The sequence below is a fragment of the Oncorhynchus mykiss genome, chromosome 2 (genome assembly GCF_013265735.2).
Source record: "Oncorhynchus mykiss isolate Arlee chromosome 2, USDA_OmykA_1.1, whole genome shotgun sequence".
Taxonomy (NCBI): domain Eukaryota; kingdom Metazoa; phylum Chordata; class Actinopteri; order Salmoniformes; family Salmonidae; genus Oncorhynchus; species Oncorhynchus mykiss.
The window spans coordinates 64,491,767-64,513,173 of record NC_048566.1 but is presented as its reverse complement, the minus strand read 5'-3'; the positions used below and the strand labels follow the sequence as shown (position 1 = coordinate 64,513,173).

Sequence of the window (21,407 nt, the reverse complement as noted above, 5' to 3'; positions counted from 1 at the left end):
AAAAGGTCATCCATGTACCTACCAGCCAACCCTCCACAGTCTGGTGATTGATGAGGGCCTCAACAGAATTCTGCTTTCTGTATCGGGATTCTTAACACTTGTGCAATGGCATGCCACGCTTTGATCCTGCATTTTTATTTATGTCCTCACAGAGCTGACTGGCTGTTGGCCTGACTGTGTGTCGTCTGGCGGTGCGAAGGGGCGCCCTACTGGATGAGGCTGCGCTCGGTGCTCTGTGCTGCTCTGGCTTTGATAGACTACTGCGCTGACTGACTTCCCCACTGAATCAGGACCGTTAGTACAGGGCCGTGGCTACCGTTCCCCTGTTAAATAGTTTACCATATGCTGCATTAAAGTCTGACAGGCTGATTTGTTAAATTTTCCCTTGGAAAGGGCTTGGTGCGGCTCCTGAACTGTTCCATGACGTCACTACGTGTTCCAACGCATCCTCTTTAGGGTCTGACTGAAATCCCAACCAGGGGGCTCTCGCTTGTTGTTAACTCATTTCCACTGCCACTTGTTTATTTTGGTATGAATTTATTGCTACTCAGACAGTCTGGGTTTTTGCTATGGCCAGGACGATACCTGTTTCGCAATACTCGTTAGTATCGTAACAAGAAAACAAAACACTGAACTTCTTTAAGAAAACGGCTCTAATATTGGAAACAAACATTGTCATCCAGTGTCAGTTTATTTTCCAAGCAATAGCACACTATTTTACATGCAGCAGGTTTCTGCTTCGGGTTAATTTTTACCATGGAAGAAGTATTGCTGGTTTTGTGAAGGCCCTAGTTTTTGCCATGGAAGAAGTATTGCTGGTTTTGTGAAGGCCCTAGTTTTTGCCATTTGCTGCTGTTTGGTGTCATGACATTCACACTTGTAGAACGACTGAGACGCACAACTCAACATCTCAACTGATACTCCTCTTCATTGCTTTCCAATTTTACTCTTTACAAATATACCGTCTAAGCATGGATTGGTACTGATGGTTAAAAAGGTGTGCTGATCCATAAATGATGTTTTGAATTCACAGGGAGACTGTGGTGGAGGGCACCCTCACCCACCCGTTTGCCCTCACCCTGTCAGAGGAGACTCTGTACTGGACAGACTGGCAGACCCGCTCCATCCACGCCTGCAACAAACACACTGGAGACAAGAGGAGGGAGATCCTCAGTGGAATCTACTCCCCCATGGACATCCAAGTGCTGGGTCCAGATAGACAGCCAGACAGTAAGTAGTGCTGGGTCCAGATAGACAGACAGTCTGTAGTGCCTTTTCAGTTCAGTCTGCATGTGTAACAGCCTGCAACGTGTTTCTTGAATATCTCCATGGTACTCATAATGAATGTTAGAGAGCACAACATAACAGATTGTCTGCGTTATGATTCCCATCTGTGTGTTGGGAGGTAGTGAAAAATGGATGACTTTGGTGGCAGTATGTAAACATTGGCACCCCTGTGTTTGGGGAGTGAATGATGACGAACGCCACCATTATGGTGGGTTGCGTCTCGCAAGGAGTTTGGGGAGGGCAGGTGATATAGAGAAAGGTAGGAGGCTTAGATAAGACACTTTAGAGAGGACGACATTGCTATTTAGGAGGTAGGACATTTAGATAAACATTCACCAATAAATCCCCTAACCTGTATATCAAGCCGCCATAAATTCAATCCAAAAATGAGTTGGCTTAGACTTTGTGAGAGGAGTTTGAGCAATTTGGCCTTTGACTGTGGCCTGGTTGTAATCCTCCGTTAGTGCTGTGAGAAAGGGGAGGGTTGGTGTTTGCTGGTCCACTGTGCCAGCCGCTTGGGCTTTGTAGCTCTGTAGTGCCCTGCTGAGATTGGCAGAGCGTGACCCAGTAGACAGGGAAAATCACGCCACAGGACATCAAACTTTGTGGCACAGCTATTGTCTGAGCAGCGACCTTTTTTATTGTGGAACAAAAATATCACAGTTGGTTTAGTTTGAAAAATGTTTTTTCTGTTCAAGTTTTTCATCAATTGTTATGTTGTCAGAATGGTTCTCTCGACAGAAGACGCTCGCAGTGTGGCTTTCAGTTTTAGGGACAGTTTCACTGACTTTCAGTGTTATCTCTACTGACTTTGCTCTTTGCTCCCTCAGTCCAAACTCCCTGCAGTGTGGACAACGGAGGCTGCTCCCACCTGTGCCTGTTGTCCCCCATGCAGCCTTTCTACAGCTGTGCCTGCCCCACTGGAGTCAAGCTCAAGGAGGATGGGAAGACCTGCCGCCCAGGTAAGAGACTAGGCGCTGTGGCCACTACCCTAAGCTGGTATGGATTTCTCAGTAGCGAGCCCCCTTATTGAAAAGACTACACAATGGGTGTATCTCAAATGGCACACTATTCCCTATATGGTGCACTGATTTTGGGCTCTGGTTAAAAGTAGGGCACTTTAGAGGGAATAGGGTGCCATTTTGAGAATCAATTCCCCCTCAGTGATGACGTCCTCCTAATGCTACTGTAGATGTGTCGCGGTTTCACATTAGACATTCCTATCTGGTGTACGGGACATTATTGGCATTCCTGAGGTTATTTTATTTATGCACTCTTGAGTTATTCCTATTCAACTGCAAGCGCTGCCCTTAATCACACAAACCAAAAGTCATATTGTCCCAATTTCTTTAAACCGATTAGGAAATATGCCAAGCTCTATTTTTCATTTCATAACGACGTGTACAGTAATTAAGCATCAAATTCAGTTAAAATGTTAGATTTTCATTTTTGTAATACAATTATTCAATTAAGATAATTTTATTGGGTGTATTGGCATCCTGTTCCTCAACCAAAACATCAAAATGCCTAACGAGAGAGCCATTAAAAGGGCCTAATCTCTGACAGATGGCTGCTACACACGGCGAGCTCTTCAATGCACAATTTACCCTGCCGTTTGCTCTTAATTTCTATTGCCCCAGACATACAGACAGCTACATTTAGCCTAGAAGCCTACTACTCCACCCCCTCCTCTCCCCACATTCCCTACTTTCCAGAGTTTACCAAAGGCCACAGATGTGACTGACTGAAATTCAGGAAGGTTGGACCTCCCCTGTTTATGCGTTGTGTTGCTGCTGCGGTCATTTCCCTTGCCACTCCAATCTCCTCGCCTTACTTCTGGGCAGAGAGCAATTACGTAGGAAGCCAGGCCTAATCAGGTCACTGTGCCGTTTGTGTGTTTAGTGGACACAGCCCGGGCCCATCCTGCAAAATGAAACCTGTTTGTTTGACTTGCCCCAGGGTGTTTACATTCCCTCTGGTCTCTCTCTCTGGAGGGCCTGATATTTCCCCCTGCCTGCCCATGACTAAGGAGAGACCCACCCCACCCATAACCCTCATAAAGGTGACAAATACTTGTCTAGAGGGGAAGAAAAAAAATTCTGGGGGATTTCTTGGCATCAACCCTTGTTTGAGGAGTGACAGCCCTTTGCTTGTTTAGTTGCTGGAGGCTGTTTTGACCTGGGATACCTCCTTGTTGGAATGAAACAGTTCGACGTCAAGCCAAGGTCAGTGCTGATTCTGAAATCCGAGTTCAGTCCTGGCCGTCCTGGTTCTCACCCCTCTCTCTGGTGGACAGAAAACACCATTGTCTCTGTGCACCAGTCCTGTTCTTTGCCTCAAAAAGACTCCTCTCCCAGGCCAGGGATGCAGCAGATCCTCTATTTGAAATTGAGGCGGTGTATTCCCAGGCCAGGGAACAATGAGTTGTATTCTTCTAGCCCTCATTCCAGAGAAGTAAGTAAAACCATAGTGTATGTGTGTGGGGGGGGGGTTAGTTATCCAGGCCTGATAGAACATGGATGTATTCAGAATGACTATAGGATTAAGCCAACCTCCAGCAGTGTTGACAACTAAACAGAATGTAAAACAATACCCCATTGTATCAGCTCCGATTAGGGGGAAAGCAGCAGGACGGGGGTGGCTGTGTGAAGATTAAAGAGAGCTAGTGTCCACGCTCCTCATTTGTTTAGCTTGGGTGGCTAAATTGAGGGCGTTTGTGGTTTTAGGGGAAGTCTTGTCACTTTGTCAAATGTGAAGCAGACCGAGGAGTGAATTTAAATCAAAGGCGTGGCGTTCTCTCCTTGATGGAAAACGAAGAGCCGTTTTTTCACTGTCATTACTGATTGGTGTCACCCTTGATTGATGCCCTCTTCTGATTGGGCGTCGGTAGTCTGCAGCTGGTCTTGGGAGCACTGGAGCGTACATGGCTAAAACGTGAGATTAGGCAAGGAAAAAGTTGGACCTAATTGCCTCTGCAGAGTGTGGCTCTAGTGAGCAAATGCAGCTTCTATTTAAACCAGGCTCCGTGGCAGCTAGGTGTCCCCTCAGGAAAACATTTATACACAACAGTTTTTTGATAGGCTGATATTTAAAAAGCATAATTTAGTCTTTTGGATTTGTTTCAATCTAATCTAAAGCCTGTTCTCACTTTTTGTTTGGATTAAAGTGAACAAATTGCCTATTCATCAACTAAAAACCGAGTAAACAAATAGAATACAATAATTAAGTTACCACTATAAATTGTCCTCTGAAGGTTCGTCTTTACTAAAACATATTAATTTATGTTTGTCAGGTATGTCTTTGTAGGACCTCCAGATAGGTCTCCAATGAGCTCTGTTATGTCACATGCCAGTTGACTGGCATGCTCTCTCCCCACTAATGTCCACTTCTACCTCCCCAGGTGCAGAGCAGGTTCTGCTGCTGGCCCGGAGGACTGACCTGAGGAGGATCTCTCTGGACCTCCCAGACTTCACCGACATTGTCCTTCAGGTAGATGACATCCGCCATGCCATCGCCATTGACTACGACCCTGTGGATGGATACGTGTACTGGACTGATGACGAGGTCAAAGCCATCCGCCGCTCCCGTATCGACGGCACCGAGGCCCAGACCCTGGTCACCACGGAGATCAACCACCCAGATGGCATCGCGGTGGACTGGGTGGCCCGGAACCTGTACTGGACAGATACTGGCACTGACCGTATTGAGGTTACCAGGTTGAACGGAACCTCCCGGCGTATTCTGATCTCAGAGAACTTGGATGAACCAAGGGCCATTGTGCTGGACCCTGTCAATGGGTATGTGTGTGTTTTATAGATTTATGTATTTTTCTTATTTGATCACAGCAATCAAGTTCAACTCATCAACTCATTTCAGCAACAACAAAAATTATGTATTCCTCCTTCATTCCATATGTATTCTACAAAACACCTGTTGAATGATTTCACTTCAAGTTACACTATAAATCAAATGTTATTAGTCACATACACATGGTTAGCAGATGTTAATGTGAGTGTAGCAAAATGCTTGTGCTTCTAGTTGAGTTTGAATTTTGTTCCCGTCTCTCTCCACAGTTACATGTACTGGACAGACTGGGGGGAGAAGCCCAAGATAGAGCGCGCTAACCTGGATGGAACTGAGCGTATCGTGCTGCTCAATACCTCGCTGGGTTGGCCAAACGGTTTAGCCATCGACTATGACGCAGGAAAGCTGTACTGGGGCGATGCCAAGACGGACAAAATTGAGGTAAGTTTGGTGCTTCTTACGTACCAAATAGTTGTCTATGGCGTAACTACAATATTCCCATCATGGTTTGCTGCTTTTGATTGTGGAAGTAGTTGAGTCGACGTCTCCCTCGGGAATTGTGTTTTCATTCATTCGCTCCCCTCATTTGAGGTTGTCTGGTGTGTTTGTGTTGCCTGTGGATGTTGAGAAGTGCTTCAGGAGCACATTCTTGGATGAGGCGAGGCAGCCCAAACCTGAGAATATATCTGACCTATGGCTGGCACCATTACCCTATAACCATGTTATGGATGAAGACCTGTCATGGAAATAAAATAACCGCCAAAACTGTTTTTTATTTTATTTATTTTTTTAAATTTCAAATGTACATGTCATTGTGACAATCATTTCCATGCTAATGTACAATGATCATTCAAATTGTTCACTTCTTATGGCTGGGGGGCAGTATTGAGTAGCTTGGATGAATAAGGTGCCCAGAGTAAACTGCCTGCTCCTCAGTCCCAGTTGCTAATATATGCATATTATTAGTATATTTGGATAGAAAACACACTGAAGTTTCTAAAACTGTTTGAAGGATGTCTGTGAGTATAACAGAACTCATATGCCAGGCAAAAACCTGAGTAAAAAATCCAACCAGGAAGTGGGAAATCTGAGGTTGGTTGATTTTCAACTCAGCCCCTATTGAAGTTACAGTGGGATATTGGTCATGTTGCACTTCCTAAGGCTTCCACTAGATGTCAACCGTCTTTAGAAACTTGTTTGATGCTTGTACTATGAAGAGGGGCTGAATTTGAGGGGAATGAGTCGGAGGTCTGCCAGCAGTCACGCGCTGATCACGCGCATTTCACATGAGGTAGCTCCCGTTCCTTTGTTTTTCTGAAGATAAAGAAATTCTCAGTGTGGAATATTGAAGATTTATGTTAGCATCCTAAAGATTGATTCCATACATTGTTTGACAAGTTTCTACGGACTGTAACGGAACCTTTTGACATTTCGTCGTGAGTTTTGATTTGTTTACCAAACGCGCTAACAAAAGTAGCTATTTGGACATAAATGATGGATATTATCGAACAAATCAAACATTTATTGTGGAACTGGGATTCCTGGGAGTGCATTCTGATGAAGATCATCAAAGGTAAGTGTAATATTTATAATGTTATTTCTGATTTCTGTTGACTCCAACATGGCGGATATATTTGTTCTCTGAGCACCGTACTCAGATTATTACATGGTTTGTTTTTCCGTAAAGCTTTTTGGAAATCTGACACAGCGGTTGCATTAAGGAGAAGTGTATCTAAAGTTCCATGCATAACACTACTTTTATCAACATTTATAATGAGTATTTCTGTAAATTGATGTGGCTCTCTGCAAAATCACCGGCTGTTTTTGGAACTACTGAACGTACCGCGCCAATGTATACTGAGATCTTTTATATAAATACATGTATTGTGTAACATGAAGTTCTAAGAGTGTCATCTGATGAAGATCATCAAAGGTTAGTGATTAATTTGATATTTCTGCTTTTTGGGACTCCTCTCTTTGGCTGGAAAAATTGCTGTTTTTCTGTGGCTTGGCTCTGACTTAACATAATTGTTTGGTGCTTTCGCTGTAAAGCCTATTTGAAATCGAACACTGGTGGGATTAACAAGATGTTGTTTGAGGACTTTTAGTAATGAGATTTCTGTTTCGAATTTGGCGCCCTGCACTTTCACTGGCTGTTTTCATATCGATCCCGTTAACGGGATTTCGGCCCTAAGAAGTTAACTGATGTGGCTCATGCAATGGAATGTATTTTTTGTTATGTCAGTTGAATCAACAAACCACGGCGCATATTTTAGCACATACAGTATTTTACTTTTTGCCTTGCTCCTATGGGTACACTTGCAACGGCCATCAGTCCACCCATTATGCCACCATTGACTTGAATGGGGACGCCCGTCTTTTTCATTTCTATGGCAGCACATGCAGTCAGAAGTGGCGGAAAAGAGAAAATGGGTTTTAAAAAATGATTGCGGTTAACGCGGTCATTTGGCTGGCCAATTACGTCGTCTAATATTCCATGACTGTTACAGCCCTAATCTGACTGGTGATCCTGTGTGAGCTACAGAGGAATGTCAGAGCTGTTATAATACCTGGACAAGCAACTCTAGATTTCCTGTCAGACGCATTGCAGTATTAGAATCCAAAAAAGAATAACAGCTAGGACTTTATCCTGTACTTATTTCCTGCTTGCCTCTGTCCAAAGCCAATTTTTTTGAAACCCTGATATTACCCAATTTCCCACTCTTTATATTGCTCAATATTGTGTTATTTTATCAGGGAGTGGGGGGGGGGGTCATTTTACATGTGAAAGACCGAATTATTTTGAGGCTAGAAACTGTGCTAGGCTGCTCCTTTGTTAGCTTGCGGGTGATCATATCTTTAGAGGAAGAGCTGTGTATGTGTGTGTCTTCAAGGTCTGACTGTATTTTATGATTTATCGTCTGTCTACCTGCATGCACAGGTCCCAGGGTGTTGAATACCACGGTGGCCATATTTCTCCAGTCACATGCTCCATATAATATGTAAACACAGGAAGAGCTGGAGCCACCTCCCAGATGAGCTTTAACACAGCGCTTGGTGGGAATTAGTTTGTTTTCTTCCCCCTTCTCACTCTTTCTCTTCTCTTTCCCTGTGACTGTGTATGTTGGTTGAATATTCCCCTGCTCATCATAACTATGCCTTTACCCGTGGTTAGTGAACTCACTTGGGTTTCTGTTCGTTTAGGAGCAGTTTGTCTGACTGGCCTCATCAGCCCTGGGAAGTTTCCTAACCACTTTTTTTTAGCTCGCCTCTGTTGCCTGGCACCCTGCAGGGGCATTGTTCAGTCTCAGAAAGCATAAAGTACCCTTAGGGGGGAGGTAGGGGGAAGACTATCCATTTACAAATCCACTCTAAAACTCTTGGTTAAACTGTAAATCATTTTTACCTGCCTAGCTAGAATGCTCTGAAGCTGGCTTGTTTGTGGCCAAAGTGTTGATTATCATTAATGGAGTCGGGCATGCAGGCTGGGATGAATGAGCAGGGAATAGGGAGCTCCCACTAAGATATTGAGCTCCATGAGAGGCCACAGACGTGTCAACATGTAATGTCCCTGTCTCCCCTTTCCCTTCGCCTTAAACCAGGCATCTGTCCCTCGCTGGGGCTTTGGCTGGCACTGGATTTGGCTAGCACCAGGTTCCAGCGAGCCTTGGGTTTTGTCCAGGGGCACAGTGAAGAAATGTTCTCTCCTGTCTGAATCCGTTGTCAACTCAGAGCCGTGGGGCGAAGCTTTCCTGAAAGAGTGACTGCGTCGTCTCTCGAGCCCCACAGCAAAGGATTCAGGGCACACGGAGAAGTAGAAAGAGCCCTTTGTCAGATGGAGATGTCCAAAATGTTGAATCCATCTGTGTGCAGGTCCTGAGAGTGGGGAGTGACCAGTTCTGGGAATCATATGCTGGGTTTATTTCCAGATGAATACTTTTAGTGATTACCGGATAATTTAGGTGAAAAAAAAATTGCTATTGGCATCATACAATAGTGTTTCCAGAAATCGTACATTCCCTAACTTTGTGGCCGGTGAAGAGTTGTTTATTTGCTCTGGAGTCTGGACCCAGCAGCCCAGAGTTCCTTGCCTGACTCTCTGTCTGTGTAGAGCAGATGGAGGAGAAACCGAACAAGGGTAGTGGAGCGATTCAAAGAGGGGGTTGGGCAGCACTGCCTCTTCTCACAGCACAGCACGCCTGACCAATGTGCTGACTGACAAGGGAAGCCCCTAGCCCGTGTTTTCTGCTGTGACCCTTGCCCTGGACCTTACAATGGGTGCATAGAATGGTGGCGGGCCAGCCCTTGTAGAGTCCTTCTCAGCAGCCCCCACTCTTGCACCAGATGCCCACTTTGGTGGCAGCCCTGCTTCCAGAGGCTCCCAGCAGCTGACAAGTGTGTTCTGTTCTGCTCTTTTCACAAGGGTTCTTCAGCTTCACCTAATGGAGGCCCTGGCCATTCTTCCATGGACCCACTTAGCTGCTGAAGGGGACAGAACTGCTTGAAGTGCTAATGGGGAGAAATCCCAGCGCTGCTCAGACATCAGTCATTTCTCATTAAAGTTTTTGAACATAATTAAGCATTTTTGTTTTGAGGGCCCCCTTGTGTTTTTGTAATGGCTGTTTGAAATTCCGAGACTATCTTTTCCTTAAAGAAGGGTGCATTTAGTTGCTACTGCCTACCTTTTTTTTCTTTTTCTTTTTTAGATGACAACAGCATTAGGTCTTGAATTAAATGTTTTTGAAAAGTGCCTTCTGGCATTTGGAATGCGTCAGTTCACTGGCTGAATGGTTATAAATAGAGGTCTGGAGGCTTTTTAGCCCTCCTCCCAGCGCCCCCCCCCCCCACCCCCCCACACACACACTTTTTCTGTGCTGGTGACTGGGCCTGTCTGAATTCTTTATTTTCTATTGCGTTGTGAAATGCCTTTTGGGTCCGAAGACATTTTTCAGTGTGTGAGGGGATAGCTCTTCACTTCCCTAAATGTTTGTCATCTTCACACTTTGCATATAGCTATTATGCATGTGTGGCTTAGGGATGTGCGCTGTTATTTGAATATATGAATTGACATTATTTGAATACTTGTGAGTATTCATTCTTTGCAAGGGGAAAAAACATATATCATTAACACTGGAAATAATTTTTGAAAATTAAAATATCCATGTGACATTGTTATACACAGATACGACATTTCAAATTTTTAATTTAATGAAACACATTTCAATATACACTGCTCAAAAAAATAAAGGGAACACTAAAATAACACACCCTAGATCTGAATGAATTAAATATTCTTATTAAATACTTTTTTCTTTACATAGTTGAATGTGCTGACAACAAAATCACACAAATGATCAATGGAAATCAAATTTATCAACCCATGGAGGTCTGGATTTGGAGTCAAACACAAAATTAAAGTGGAAAACCACACTACAGGCTTATCCAACTTTGATGTAATGTCCTTAAAACAAGTCAAAATGAGGCTAGTGTGTGTGTGGCCTGCACGTGCCTGTATGACCTCCCTACAACGCCTGGGCATGCTCCTGATGAGGTGGCGGATGGTCTCCTGAGGGATCTCCTCCCAGACCTGGACTAAAGCATCCGCCAACTCCTGGACAGTCTGTGGTGCAGTCTGGATGGAGCGAGACATGATGTCCCAGATGTGCTCAATTGGATTCAGGTCTGGGAAATGGGCAGGCCAGTCCATAGCATCAATGCTTTCCTCTTGCAGGAACTACTGACACACTCCAGCCACATGAGGTCTAGCATTGTCTTGCATTAGAAGGAACCCAGGGCCAACCGCACCAGCATATGGTCTCACAAGGGGTCTGAGGATCTCATCTCTGTACCTAATGGCAGTCAGGCTACCTCTGGCAAGCACATGGAGGACTGTGCGGCCCCCCAAAGAAATGCCACCCCACACCATGACTGACCCACCGCCAAACCGGTCATGCTGGAGGATGTTGCAGGCAGCAGAACGTTCTCCACGGCGTCTCCAGACTCACGTGCTCAGTGTGAACCTACTTTCATCTGTGAAGAGCACAGTGCGCCAGTGGCGAATTTGCCAATCTTGGTCTTCTCTGGCAAATGAAAAACGTCCTGCACAGTGTTGGGCTATAAAGCACAACCCCCACTTGTGGACGCCGGGCCCTCATACCACCCTCATGGAGTCTGTTTCTGACCGTTTTGAGCAGACACATGCACATTTGTGGCCTGCTGGAGGTCATTTAGCAGGGCTCTGGCAGTGCTCCTCCTGCTCTTCCTTGCACAAAGGCGGAGGTAGCAGTCCTGCTGCTGGGTTGTTGCCCTCCTATGGCCTCCATGTCTCCTGATGTACTGGCCTGTCTCCTGGTAGCGCCTCCATGCTCTGGACACTACCGTGACAGACACAGCAAACCTTCTTGCCACAGCTCGCATTGATGTGCCATCCTGGATGAGCTGCACTACCTGAGCCACTTGTGTGGGTTGTAGACTCCGTCTCATGCTACCACTAGAGTGAAAGCACCGCCAGCATTCAAAAGTGACCAAAACATCAGCCAGGAAGCATAGGAACTGAGAAGTGGTCTGTGGTCCCCACCTGCAGAACCACTCCTTTATCGGGGGTGTCTTGCTAATTGCCTATAAGTTCCACCTGTTGTCTATTCCATTTGCACAACAGCATGTGAAATGTATTGTCAATCAGTGTTGCTTCCTAAGTGGACAGTTTGATTTCACAGAAGTGTGATTGACTTGCAGTTACATTGTGGTGTTTAAGTGTTCACTTTATTTTTTTGAGCAGTGTAGATTTTATGCCATGCACGGTGTGCCCCATTAAAGACCAGTATCTAACCACTCGCCTTCACATATGTAGCCTGTTTTATGTTGGCCAATCAAAGTGGCAAACGGGCTCGAGTTTGCTAACGCAATGCAAGATTGAACGGAATGAAGTTAGCGAAATAAAGAGGTCGGCTACAACGAGCAACCAACAGGTAGGATATATGAGATGATGAATAACTTTGTGGCTGCCTCAAGTTAGCTAGCCGTGACTGTATCCGCTGCTTGCTACACACTCTGCCCCAAATGACCTCAGCACCTGCAGCAATAGTGCCAGCCTCCCAATCGCACAGGAGTGCTCTGGTTAAAACCGTATGTTTAAAAAAACACATGTATTTCGAATATCCGACCAAAGATGACTGATACTATTCGAATAGCAAAATTATTTCAAACTCCCATCCCTAGTGTGGATCTGACTCAATTTATATTATCAGATGTTTCTGGGGATGTTTAATGCTATTATACCACTTTTACTCTGGTGTTTTTAAGAGTTCTGGTTTGAAAGTCCCCTAAGCCATCTCCAGAGGTACCTTTCACATTCATTCAAAATGGGAGAAATATTTTTAGATGGCATTTTCCATTGCTTGCTTGTTGAGCAAATGGAGTAAGTCCGGCACTTTCAATTAAGTAAATTAGTCCTTTGTTTTCCTTTGTCCATATCAGTGTTCTGAAGTGAAGTTGCAATACTATTAGGTTAATTATTATGAGTATTTATTAAGACAAAATAGTAGGGACAAAGTTTTCTTTAATATTTTTGAAGAAGCTTTTCATTACTGACGGCTACCAAGTAGGCCTTTTGCTGAGATACAGTGGAGTTTGAAATGTTGATCTGAGTCCACTGCCTCCTCTTTTAAATGTGCTGTTGAAAGCTCTGTTTTGAATACAGTCCAAGAAGGTCCTCTTTCATCTCGGGACCCGCACGTCTGAAAGAAGGCTAAGTTATTGGCACTCGGATTGGAAGGTTTTTCCTTAAACAGTAAAGGAATTGTGGTCTTTTATTTCAGTCTCTCGCCATGTGTTTTAGCCTCTTTGAGGAATCTGACTCCCCCTGCAACCTCGCCCCCCCCCCCCCCCCCCCCCCCCCCCCCCCCCTGTGAAATCCTCTGATGTTGCCGCACCCCCTCGTTCACCCAATAACTGGTGAGATCCTGAGGATAACTCATTTGACTGATGTGCTAGTCCTCTATACAGAAACTCATGCTTTGTTGTTCAATTATGCAGATTCTCCTTCCGTGGAGCGTTTAGTCACTCTTCATTGCCTTGTGTGTAGAGTGTGGTTCCATATGGTACATTTTGTGAGGTAGAGGAAAGTAAATGGTATGGTGATCGAATTTCTACCAGAAAAATATGAGCGGAATGAAAAATATGAGCTTCTCGGGAACTGGGTGTTGGTTCTCAGAACTGAACCTCAAAGACCTCCTGTGATCTCAGCAGCTGTACCCAATACCCATCTATGTGTTGGTGAGAAAAGAGTCGAGGCAACTTTGAACCCATGTGTGAAAATAACTTGTTTTTTTTGGTCTATGGCTTACTGCTGAGCCATGAATCTCATTAAAATAACTTGGGCAAAATGAACAAAATAAATGCTGACTTGCCTGTTTGTCAAATAAATCATTATGTGAAGTGGTCTATTATTTCTATAAAAAGTGGAGAAAGAGCACAAACAACAATGAATAGCCTTACGTGCATCTGATTACTTTAGTTTTTTCGGTACATTACAGCCAAGGTAGTGGCAACCAGGGCTGTTTTCACCACCACAATGAAAAGCTTTGCTGTGAAAGAAAGTCTTTATTTAGGCCTGAGATCTGAGTCTGACCAGCTGAAGGCCCTGGTGCTGATGGATGCTGGCTGAAACCCCTCGTCTGAAAGGGATCAATAATGTTTTCTTTAATGTTCCCCCGAAGCGTCGCTCAGATGCCCTCGCCACATTGTTGCCGTCTTGAGCCGTGAAACTTGATTTGCAGAGGATTTTCCAACAAGGGGCCCCTCTCTAAAACATTGGCCATGCTAATGACAGCTTTAGTCTCAGTATAAGTGACCCGTTCAAGCCTCTTCACATGGAGGACGGTGGGGGGGGGGGGCAGCAGCAGAGTAAGCCATAGAGCACTCAGCCACTCAACAGACAACCCCGCACACACAGCCTTGTGGCCGATCAGTCTTAACAGCTGAGTTGAATCACACAGACTCGCTCTCTTAATCCTTGTCCAACCAACTTCACAGTCAGTAAGATCAAACCACCTCGAGTCACAACTCAAATTGTAGGAAATAAGTTGAATCCATAGCGGAATGGGAGTTTATCTGCCATTGCCATTTCTGTGCTTTCATTCGGTCACAATTTTCTGGAATGAAGTCTGCTGAATGCTCTGCTCTTCTTACAGGTTATCCACACGTTTACTGTGTTTTATAAAGGGGGATGATGACATGCATCTCATTTTCAGAGGTGTCCAGTGTAATTCTTTGTACAAGCTTGTTGTGCTGGCCTTGTTGGCTGGTTTGTTTCCACTGCTACGTTTTATATCTCACTTAGCCAATCAGTTACTTGCCTGGTAACAACTGTTTGTTGCTGTTGCCTTCTACATTGAGGTCTTAAACTTTTGATGTGCCAAGCTCTGAGGAAGGATACACATTTGAGGGGAATAAAAGACACCTGAGTTTCGTAATATTTTCCACCCCCATCGGCCAGTACTCTCATGGGCAAAGCTGTATTCGAAAACACATCTAGGTGTCGAAGACTCATTAGTAGCAAGTGTTGCTTTTTGCCTTCAACAATGTTAGTAGTTTTAAAGATGTCTGCTCAGGCTGATGGTAAACAGCGGTGTTAGACCTATTAAACTCCAGGTTCTCCAATACATTAAGTTAATCAAATGTTTTGCCGGGAAGAGAACTATTAGCCTAAGTGTTTAGGTGTCTTGCAATTTTCCAGGAGACTTCGCCGGTAACCGCTCATCTTCTTGATGGCTCGTGGCGGTACACCTTTTGGAAATAACAAAGGAAAGGGAAAGATGAATTGGAGAGTCTTGAATCAACAAGAAAGTCTGTTTTTCTTTTTGACGTTTACAGCCCTGCTAGAGGGGAGGATGAGATCGGTGTCTTCAAAGGTTAACAATAACCTTTACAGAGTGCTGTCTGGCTCTCCTCCCTAGCTCCAGCACTGAGACTGCCTGGTCTAGTAATATTCAGCCAGAGAAGCAGCCTTAGTCCCAGCTCCAGCGCTGCGCTGCACGACAATGTCTCATTTCCTGAGGGATGTGCACTGCTGTCCCACATCTGTCAGCAGGCAGGGGGCCTGCGAGCTCCTCTGCTCCTGTTCTGGCCATGTTTGTGGCTTATTAACATGATTGTGCTGTGTCTATCACTCTTCTCCATAGCAGTGTTGCGGTGAGGAGTTGCCAGCAGCTGTCGACTTGTCTGTTCGCAATGCATCCCATATGTATCCCAAAGACCACATTGTGTTGGAATTTACAGGCAAATAGGCCTGCGTGGCGTTCAAAGACATCGCTGGGACAGCCAACCTGTTCAGACCGTCCTTTCTAAACCCAGTTGAGAAGACCGGAAGCACCTGTTATAGTTCCTAGCTACATTTACAGTGCCTTCAGGAAGTATTCAGTCCCCTGGACTTATTCCACATTTTGTTACAGCCTGAATTCAAAATGGATTCGTTTTTTTTTTCTCTCTCTCAAACATCTACACACAATGCCCCCAAATGACAGTGAAAACTTGTTTTTATACATTTTTGCAAATGTATTGAATTAAATATTGTGTTTTATGTAAGTATTCACATCCCTGAGTCAATACATGTTAGAACCAACTTAGGCAGTGATTACAGCTGTGAGTGCTTCTGGGTGAGTGAGCTTTGCATACAATATTTGCCCATTAAAAATAAAAAAAATAAAAAATATTATCTAGATATAGAGATATAAGTCATATCTATCTATCTCTGCTACTCGAACATTCACTGTCTTCTTGGTAAGCAACTCATGTAGATTTGGTTTTGTTTTAAGTTATTGTCCTGCCTCTAGGGCTTTGCCTGTGCTTAGCTCTATTCGGTTTTATTTTTCATCCTGAAAAACTCCCCAGTCCTTAACGATTACAAGAATACCCATAACATGATGCAGCCACCGCTGTGCTTGAAAATATGGAGAGTGGTACTCTTATGTTTTGGGGCAAATCAATACTATGTAGTCAAGACAAAGTGAATTGCTTTGCCACATTTTTTTGCAGTATTACTTTAGTGCCTCATTTGTAAACAGGATGTGTGTTTTGGATTGTTTTTATTCAGTACAGGCTTCCTTTTCACTCTTGTCAATTAGGTTGGTATTGTGGAGTAACTATTGTGGAGTAACTCCATCCTAACTCCACATTGATCCATCCTCAGTTTTCTCTTATTTCAGTCAAACTGTTTGTCACATTGGCGTCATGGTGAAATCCCTGAGTGGTTTCCTTCCTCTCTGTCAACGGAGTTAGGATGGACGCATGCATCTTTGTAGTGACTGGGTGTATTGATACATCATCCAGAGTGTAATTAATAACTTCCCCTTGCTCAAAAGGATATTCAATGTCTTATTTTATTTTTTTACCCATCTACCAATATGTTCCCTTTTGAGTTATTGGAAAACCTCCCTGGTCTTTGTTTGATTCTGTTTGAAATTCACTGCTCGACTAAGGGACCATACAATTATCTGTATGTGTGGGGTACAGAGATGAGGTAGTCATTCAAAAATCATGTTCAACACTATTATTGCACAGGATGAGCCCATGCAACTTATTATGACTCGTTAAGCACATTTTTATTCCTAAACTTATTTAGGCTTGCCATAACAAAGGGTTTAAATACTTTTGACTCCAGACATTTCTGCTGTTCAGGTTTCATTAATTTGTAAACATTTCTAAAAACATAATTCCACTTTGACATGAGGTATTGTGTGTAGGACAGTGACATAAAAAAAATATATATATTTCATACATTTTAAATGCAGGCATTAACACACAATGTGGAAAAAGTCCAAGTGTGAATACTTAAGGCACTACATTTTTGTTTACATTGTCCTTGAATATGGTGCTTGGCGGGTTGATTTTTGTTAATTTTTTTCCCCCCATCACTTTTGCATCTCGTGTGTGTGCAGGTTGGCTCAACGATTGACTGACGTAGTAGATAAAGGCAATGTTTTTGTATACTGTTTACACTAGTCTTTGCTTTAACTTCTTGACGCTACCAATCCCTGTAGCGGGATAATTTCCGTCTGCAACCGCTGAATAGCATAGCGCAACAGTCAAATAATATTACTAGAAAATATTCATATTCATGAAATCACAAGTGCAATATTTTGAAACACATCTTAGCCTTTTTGTTAATCACCCTGTCTCAGATTTTGAAATTATGCTTTACACAGAGAACTTACACAAACGCTTGGATTGCTTATCGATAGCCTAGCATAGCATTATGTACACTTAGCATCAGGAAGCTTGGTCACAAATCAGAAAAGCAATCAAATTAACCATTTACCTTTGATCTTAGGATGTTTTCACTCACGAGACACCCAGTTACACAGCAAATGTTCCTTTTGTTCCATAACGATTATTTTTATACCCAAAATGCTGACGTTATGTTCAGAAATCCACAGGAAAGAGCGGTCACGACAACGCAGACGGAAAGTCCAAATAGTTTTCATAATGTCCACAGAAACATGTCAAATGTTTTTTTTATAATCATTCCTCAGGTAGTTTTTAAAATATATATTCAATAATATATCAACCGAGTGTGTAGCTTTTTCCATAACAGCGGGAGAAATAATGGCCGGTTTACTCAATTGCGCACAAACTCACTCAGAGCTCCACCTCTCCACTTATGCAATGTGATCCTTCACGCTCATTTTTCAAAATAAAAGCCTGAAACTGTCTAAAGACTGACACCTTAGGGAAGCCACAGAAAAATTAATCTGGTTGATATCCCTTTAAATGAAGGACAGGCATGCATAGGAACACAGATTTCAAAACAAGAGGCACTTCCTGATTGGATTATCTTCAGGCTTTCGCCTGCAATATCACTTCTGTTATACTCACTATGTTTTTACAGTTTTGGAAACTTTAGTGTTTTCTATCCTAATCTGTCAATTATATGCATATTCTAGCATCTGGTCATGAGAAATAGGCCGTTTTACTTTGGGAACGTTATTTGTCCAAACATAAAAATAGTGCCCCCTAGCTTCAAGAGGTTAACAGTTGTGAATGAACAGCCTAAATGAGCCCCAAGCTCTTGTTACCCAAGTCGTGCGTTTTACTGGATCAGCAGGATTGTCTTTGCGTGTGAAAGCCGTTCCGCCATGTAAATGTAATTATGTTTTGGCTTAACTGGACCTACTGTTGGCAGGCCTGGTTGGAGAATACTTCAATGTTTATAGACTGGTGGGTGAGATTTATTGTCCGTGATCCTCTCCAGACACCAGCTCCCCATATTTCCTGGGGAGTTGCAGGGATCAGGAGAAGATGGCGTTCCATGGATCAAGAGTTCAGCTAAAGCTAGACCCTATCTGGTTCTGTTGCTCTGTCTGGGTGTGTGTGTGTGTTGGAGTATGACCATATGGAACAAGAATTGTTTATATTGCGATAAAGAAAATATGGACTTTGTGCAATGCACTCCATCACAATACATCAACTTGAACCTGTGGCGCTAATGAGTCTCCTTCAGCTAGGAAATAACTCCATCTACCTTTTTGAAGGTACACCTTTATAACCAAATGATTGCTAGAAAATGACCGTTTTATAAAATGCAATCCACAATTGAAACTTCTCTGGTTACTGTACTATGTGGAAAAGCTGTTTGTGCTGAGGGTGTGTTAACAGCTGCTGCCGCGCGATCACTAATCTTACCGAAGTCTCAAGTATTTGGTTGCCTGAGTTGGAATACCTCATAAGCTGCTGACTTTACTATTTACCAAGAGTTTATATTTTTAGTAGCCGTCTATTTCCCACCACAGACCGACGCGAGCGCTAAGACCACACTCAACGAGCTGTATAGGGCCATAAGCAAACAAGAGAATTATCATCCAGAGGTGGCGCTCGTAGTGGCCTGCAATTTTAATGCAGGGAAACTGAAATACGTTTTTTCTCTGTCTTCACCAGCGTGTCACCTGTGCAACAACTGTAGATCAGCAATAGTCCACACACAGAAATGCGTAACAAGGCTTGCCCCCCCCCTTTGGAAAATCTGGCCTAGTCAATGACACATCTGCCATGCTGACCCTAAACACAGGGATGCATGCTTACTCCCCTCCTGTAGTCTTTGTTCCCATGAGTGTGTGACCTCGCATGACTCCAGCACCATAATTTAAGTTTGCTGATGACACACGTGGTAGGCCTGATCACTGACGATGCTGCCTATAGAGAGGAGGTCCGTGATCTGACCGTGTGGTGCCAGAACAACAACCTCCACGTCAGCAAGACAAGTGAGCTGATCATGGGACAACAGGAAACGGAGTGCCGGGCGCACCCCGATCCACATCAACGGGGCTGTAGTGGGAGCGTGTTGTGAGCCTCAAGTTCCTCACAGTAGTGAAGAATACATGACCCCCCCCACCCCACCCCAGTAGGCTGAAAAGATTTGGCATGGGCCCTCGGCTCCTCAAATTTTAGAGTGGTATGGCAACTGCTTGGCATCCGACCGCGCTACAGAGGGTAGTGCGTACGGCCCAGTACATCACTGGGGCCGAGCTCTGTCATCCAGGACCTCTATACCAGGCGGTGTCAAAGGAAGGCCATAAAAATGGTCAAAGAATCTAGCCACCCAAGTTACCCCGCTCTTAAGTTTGATTAGTAAAAAGTCTTTATTTTTAACATTACATGCATCATGTGGGTTGAACGCATAATGGTAGTGACTGCCCATGACTATTGATCCCTTATTAATCAGTTATTCGCATGACCTTACTTTAATAAAATATTTCAGTTGTGTGTTATTTGATTACTTAATTTTTTAATAATTTCTATAGAACTGCTGTCTGACGATAACTGTTTAAGTAGTACATAACGCGTACTTTCATGACTGCTGAATAGCTCTCAAAGCAACTGCTCTCTGTATCCCTTGATCGCGCATTCTTAGTAGGAGGCGTGAAAGAAACCAAGACCGGCCAAGTAGCTGCAAAATGGATTATGGTCATTGTAGTTAATTATCACGTTTTCTGCATCACTTAATTCTTACGTTAACATGTAGAACATTGGCCTGTTGGAAACTACAACCCCTTAATACATTGCACAGTTCGGGCATCTATCTCTAGAGAAAATGCAGTACAATGTGCGCATTGAGCTCACAGGGAGAAAAAAATCTGAAAATGGAATTTAAATAATTGAACCGAAGTCGATCAATTAGTTTAAATACCAAAATAACTGTTTTGGTTAATCACTCAGTCCGAGCAGCTATTTTAACTATTAGTGCTATCTGCATGAACCCTCTATGCACCAACGTTTTGACTCTTCACGCTACTGTTTTATTATCTATCCTGTTGCCTAGTTACTTTACCAATACCTATATCTACCTCCATTACCTTGTACCCCTGCACATCGACTCGATACTGGTACCCCGTGTGTGTCTAGCCACGTTAGTCGTCATGTATTTATTCCTCGTTATTTTCTTTCTGCATTGTTGGGAAGGGCCCGTAAATAAGCTTTTCACTGTTGGTCTACACCGGTTCTTTACGAGTCGTGACAAATAACATTTGATTTGAATTGTGTTCTGCATCACATTAGACTCCTGTTGAGTTCCAGAGGACGGTTCCAATTATGATACTAGACATTTGAATTGCGGAATTGATATTTAACTTTTCTATTTAGATATTTTGTAAACATGACAACTCAGGTCCACCATTTTTGTTTTTAAGATAGTCTTCAGACCAAACGTCAACATGTATAAGCAAATTAAAATGTTCAGATGAAGTCTTATACAAGAATTTGATCATATGACCAATAGGAGTCCATTAAACCAGATTTTGTTAAAGGCTTCAAACAGAAGCATAACTTTGCATATTGGGTGACACAATTCAAATGTTATTTGAGAATATAGCATTTCTCCTCCTTTCCTGCTTATTTCCTGTGGAGGTGGTCAACCCTCATAAGGGAGGTTGAGTGAGAGAAAGGCTTGAAGGGGGGGGGGGGGGTATAAAGGAGAATTGGAGGGGGAAAGAAAAGCAGTATGGACATTCTGTTTGAATTAAGGCAGCGCTGTTCTTGGCCTTACATAGAAAACGGCAGATAAAAAGATAATATCATTTGTTGCCGAGTCGGGCCTTCAGAAGAACTGGCCAAACCTCAAGCGAAACCCTATAATATTTCAAAGCCAATGGTGAATAGGGAGGTTGTTTCGTGTGAAGCGGCCTGAGGGGGGGCTGTATTCGGGAGTGGGGTAATTGGTCAGATCTGGCAGGTAAGAGGTGGGGAGGGGGGGGGGGCTCGCTCATGTGGAGATTTGAATTTGTGCAATTCTCCTAGACTTCTCCATATAATGCAGTCCACAAGGT

At 43.6% G+C, this 21,407-nt stretch overlaps 1 protein-coding gene across 2 annotated transcripts in view; it reads left to right on the top strand.

Moving 5' to 3' along the window:
* Positions 1 to 21,407, top strand: part of lrp5 (low density lipoprotein receptor-related protein 5) — a 51,080-nt gene that overhangs the window by 13,208 nt on the left and 16,465 nt on the right. For both annotated transcript variants that reach the window (XM_036952966.1, XM_036952969.1), the window contains exons 5-8: positions 1,034 to 1,230; positions 2,118 to 2,249; positions 4,688 to 5,084; positions 5,361 to 5,532. In XM_036952966.1, the coding sequence (XP_036808861.1) occupies positions 1,034 to 1,230; positions 2,118 to 2,249; positions 4,688 to 5,084; positions 5,361 to 5,532 (898 nt within the window). The remainder of the gene's footprint in view (positions 1 to 1,033; positions 1,231 to 2,117; positions 2,250 to 4,687; positions 5,085 to 5,360; positions 5,533 to 21,407) is intronic.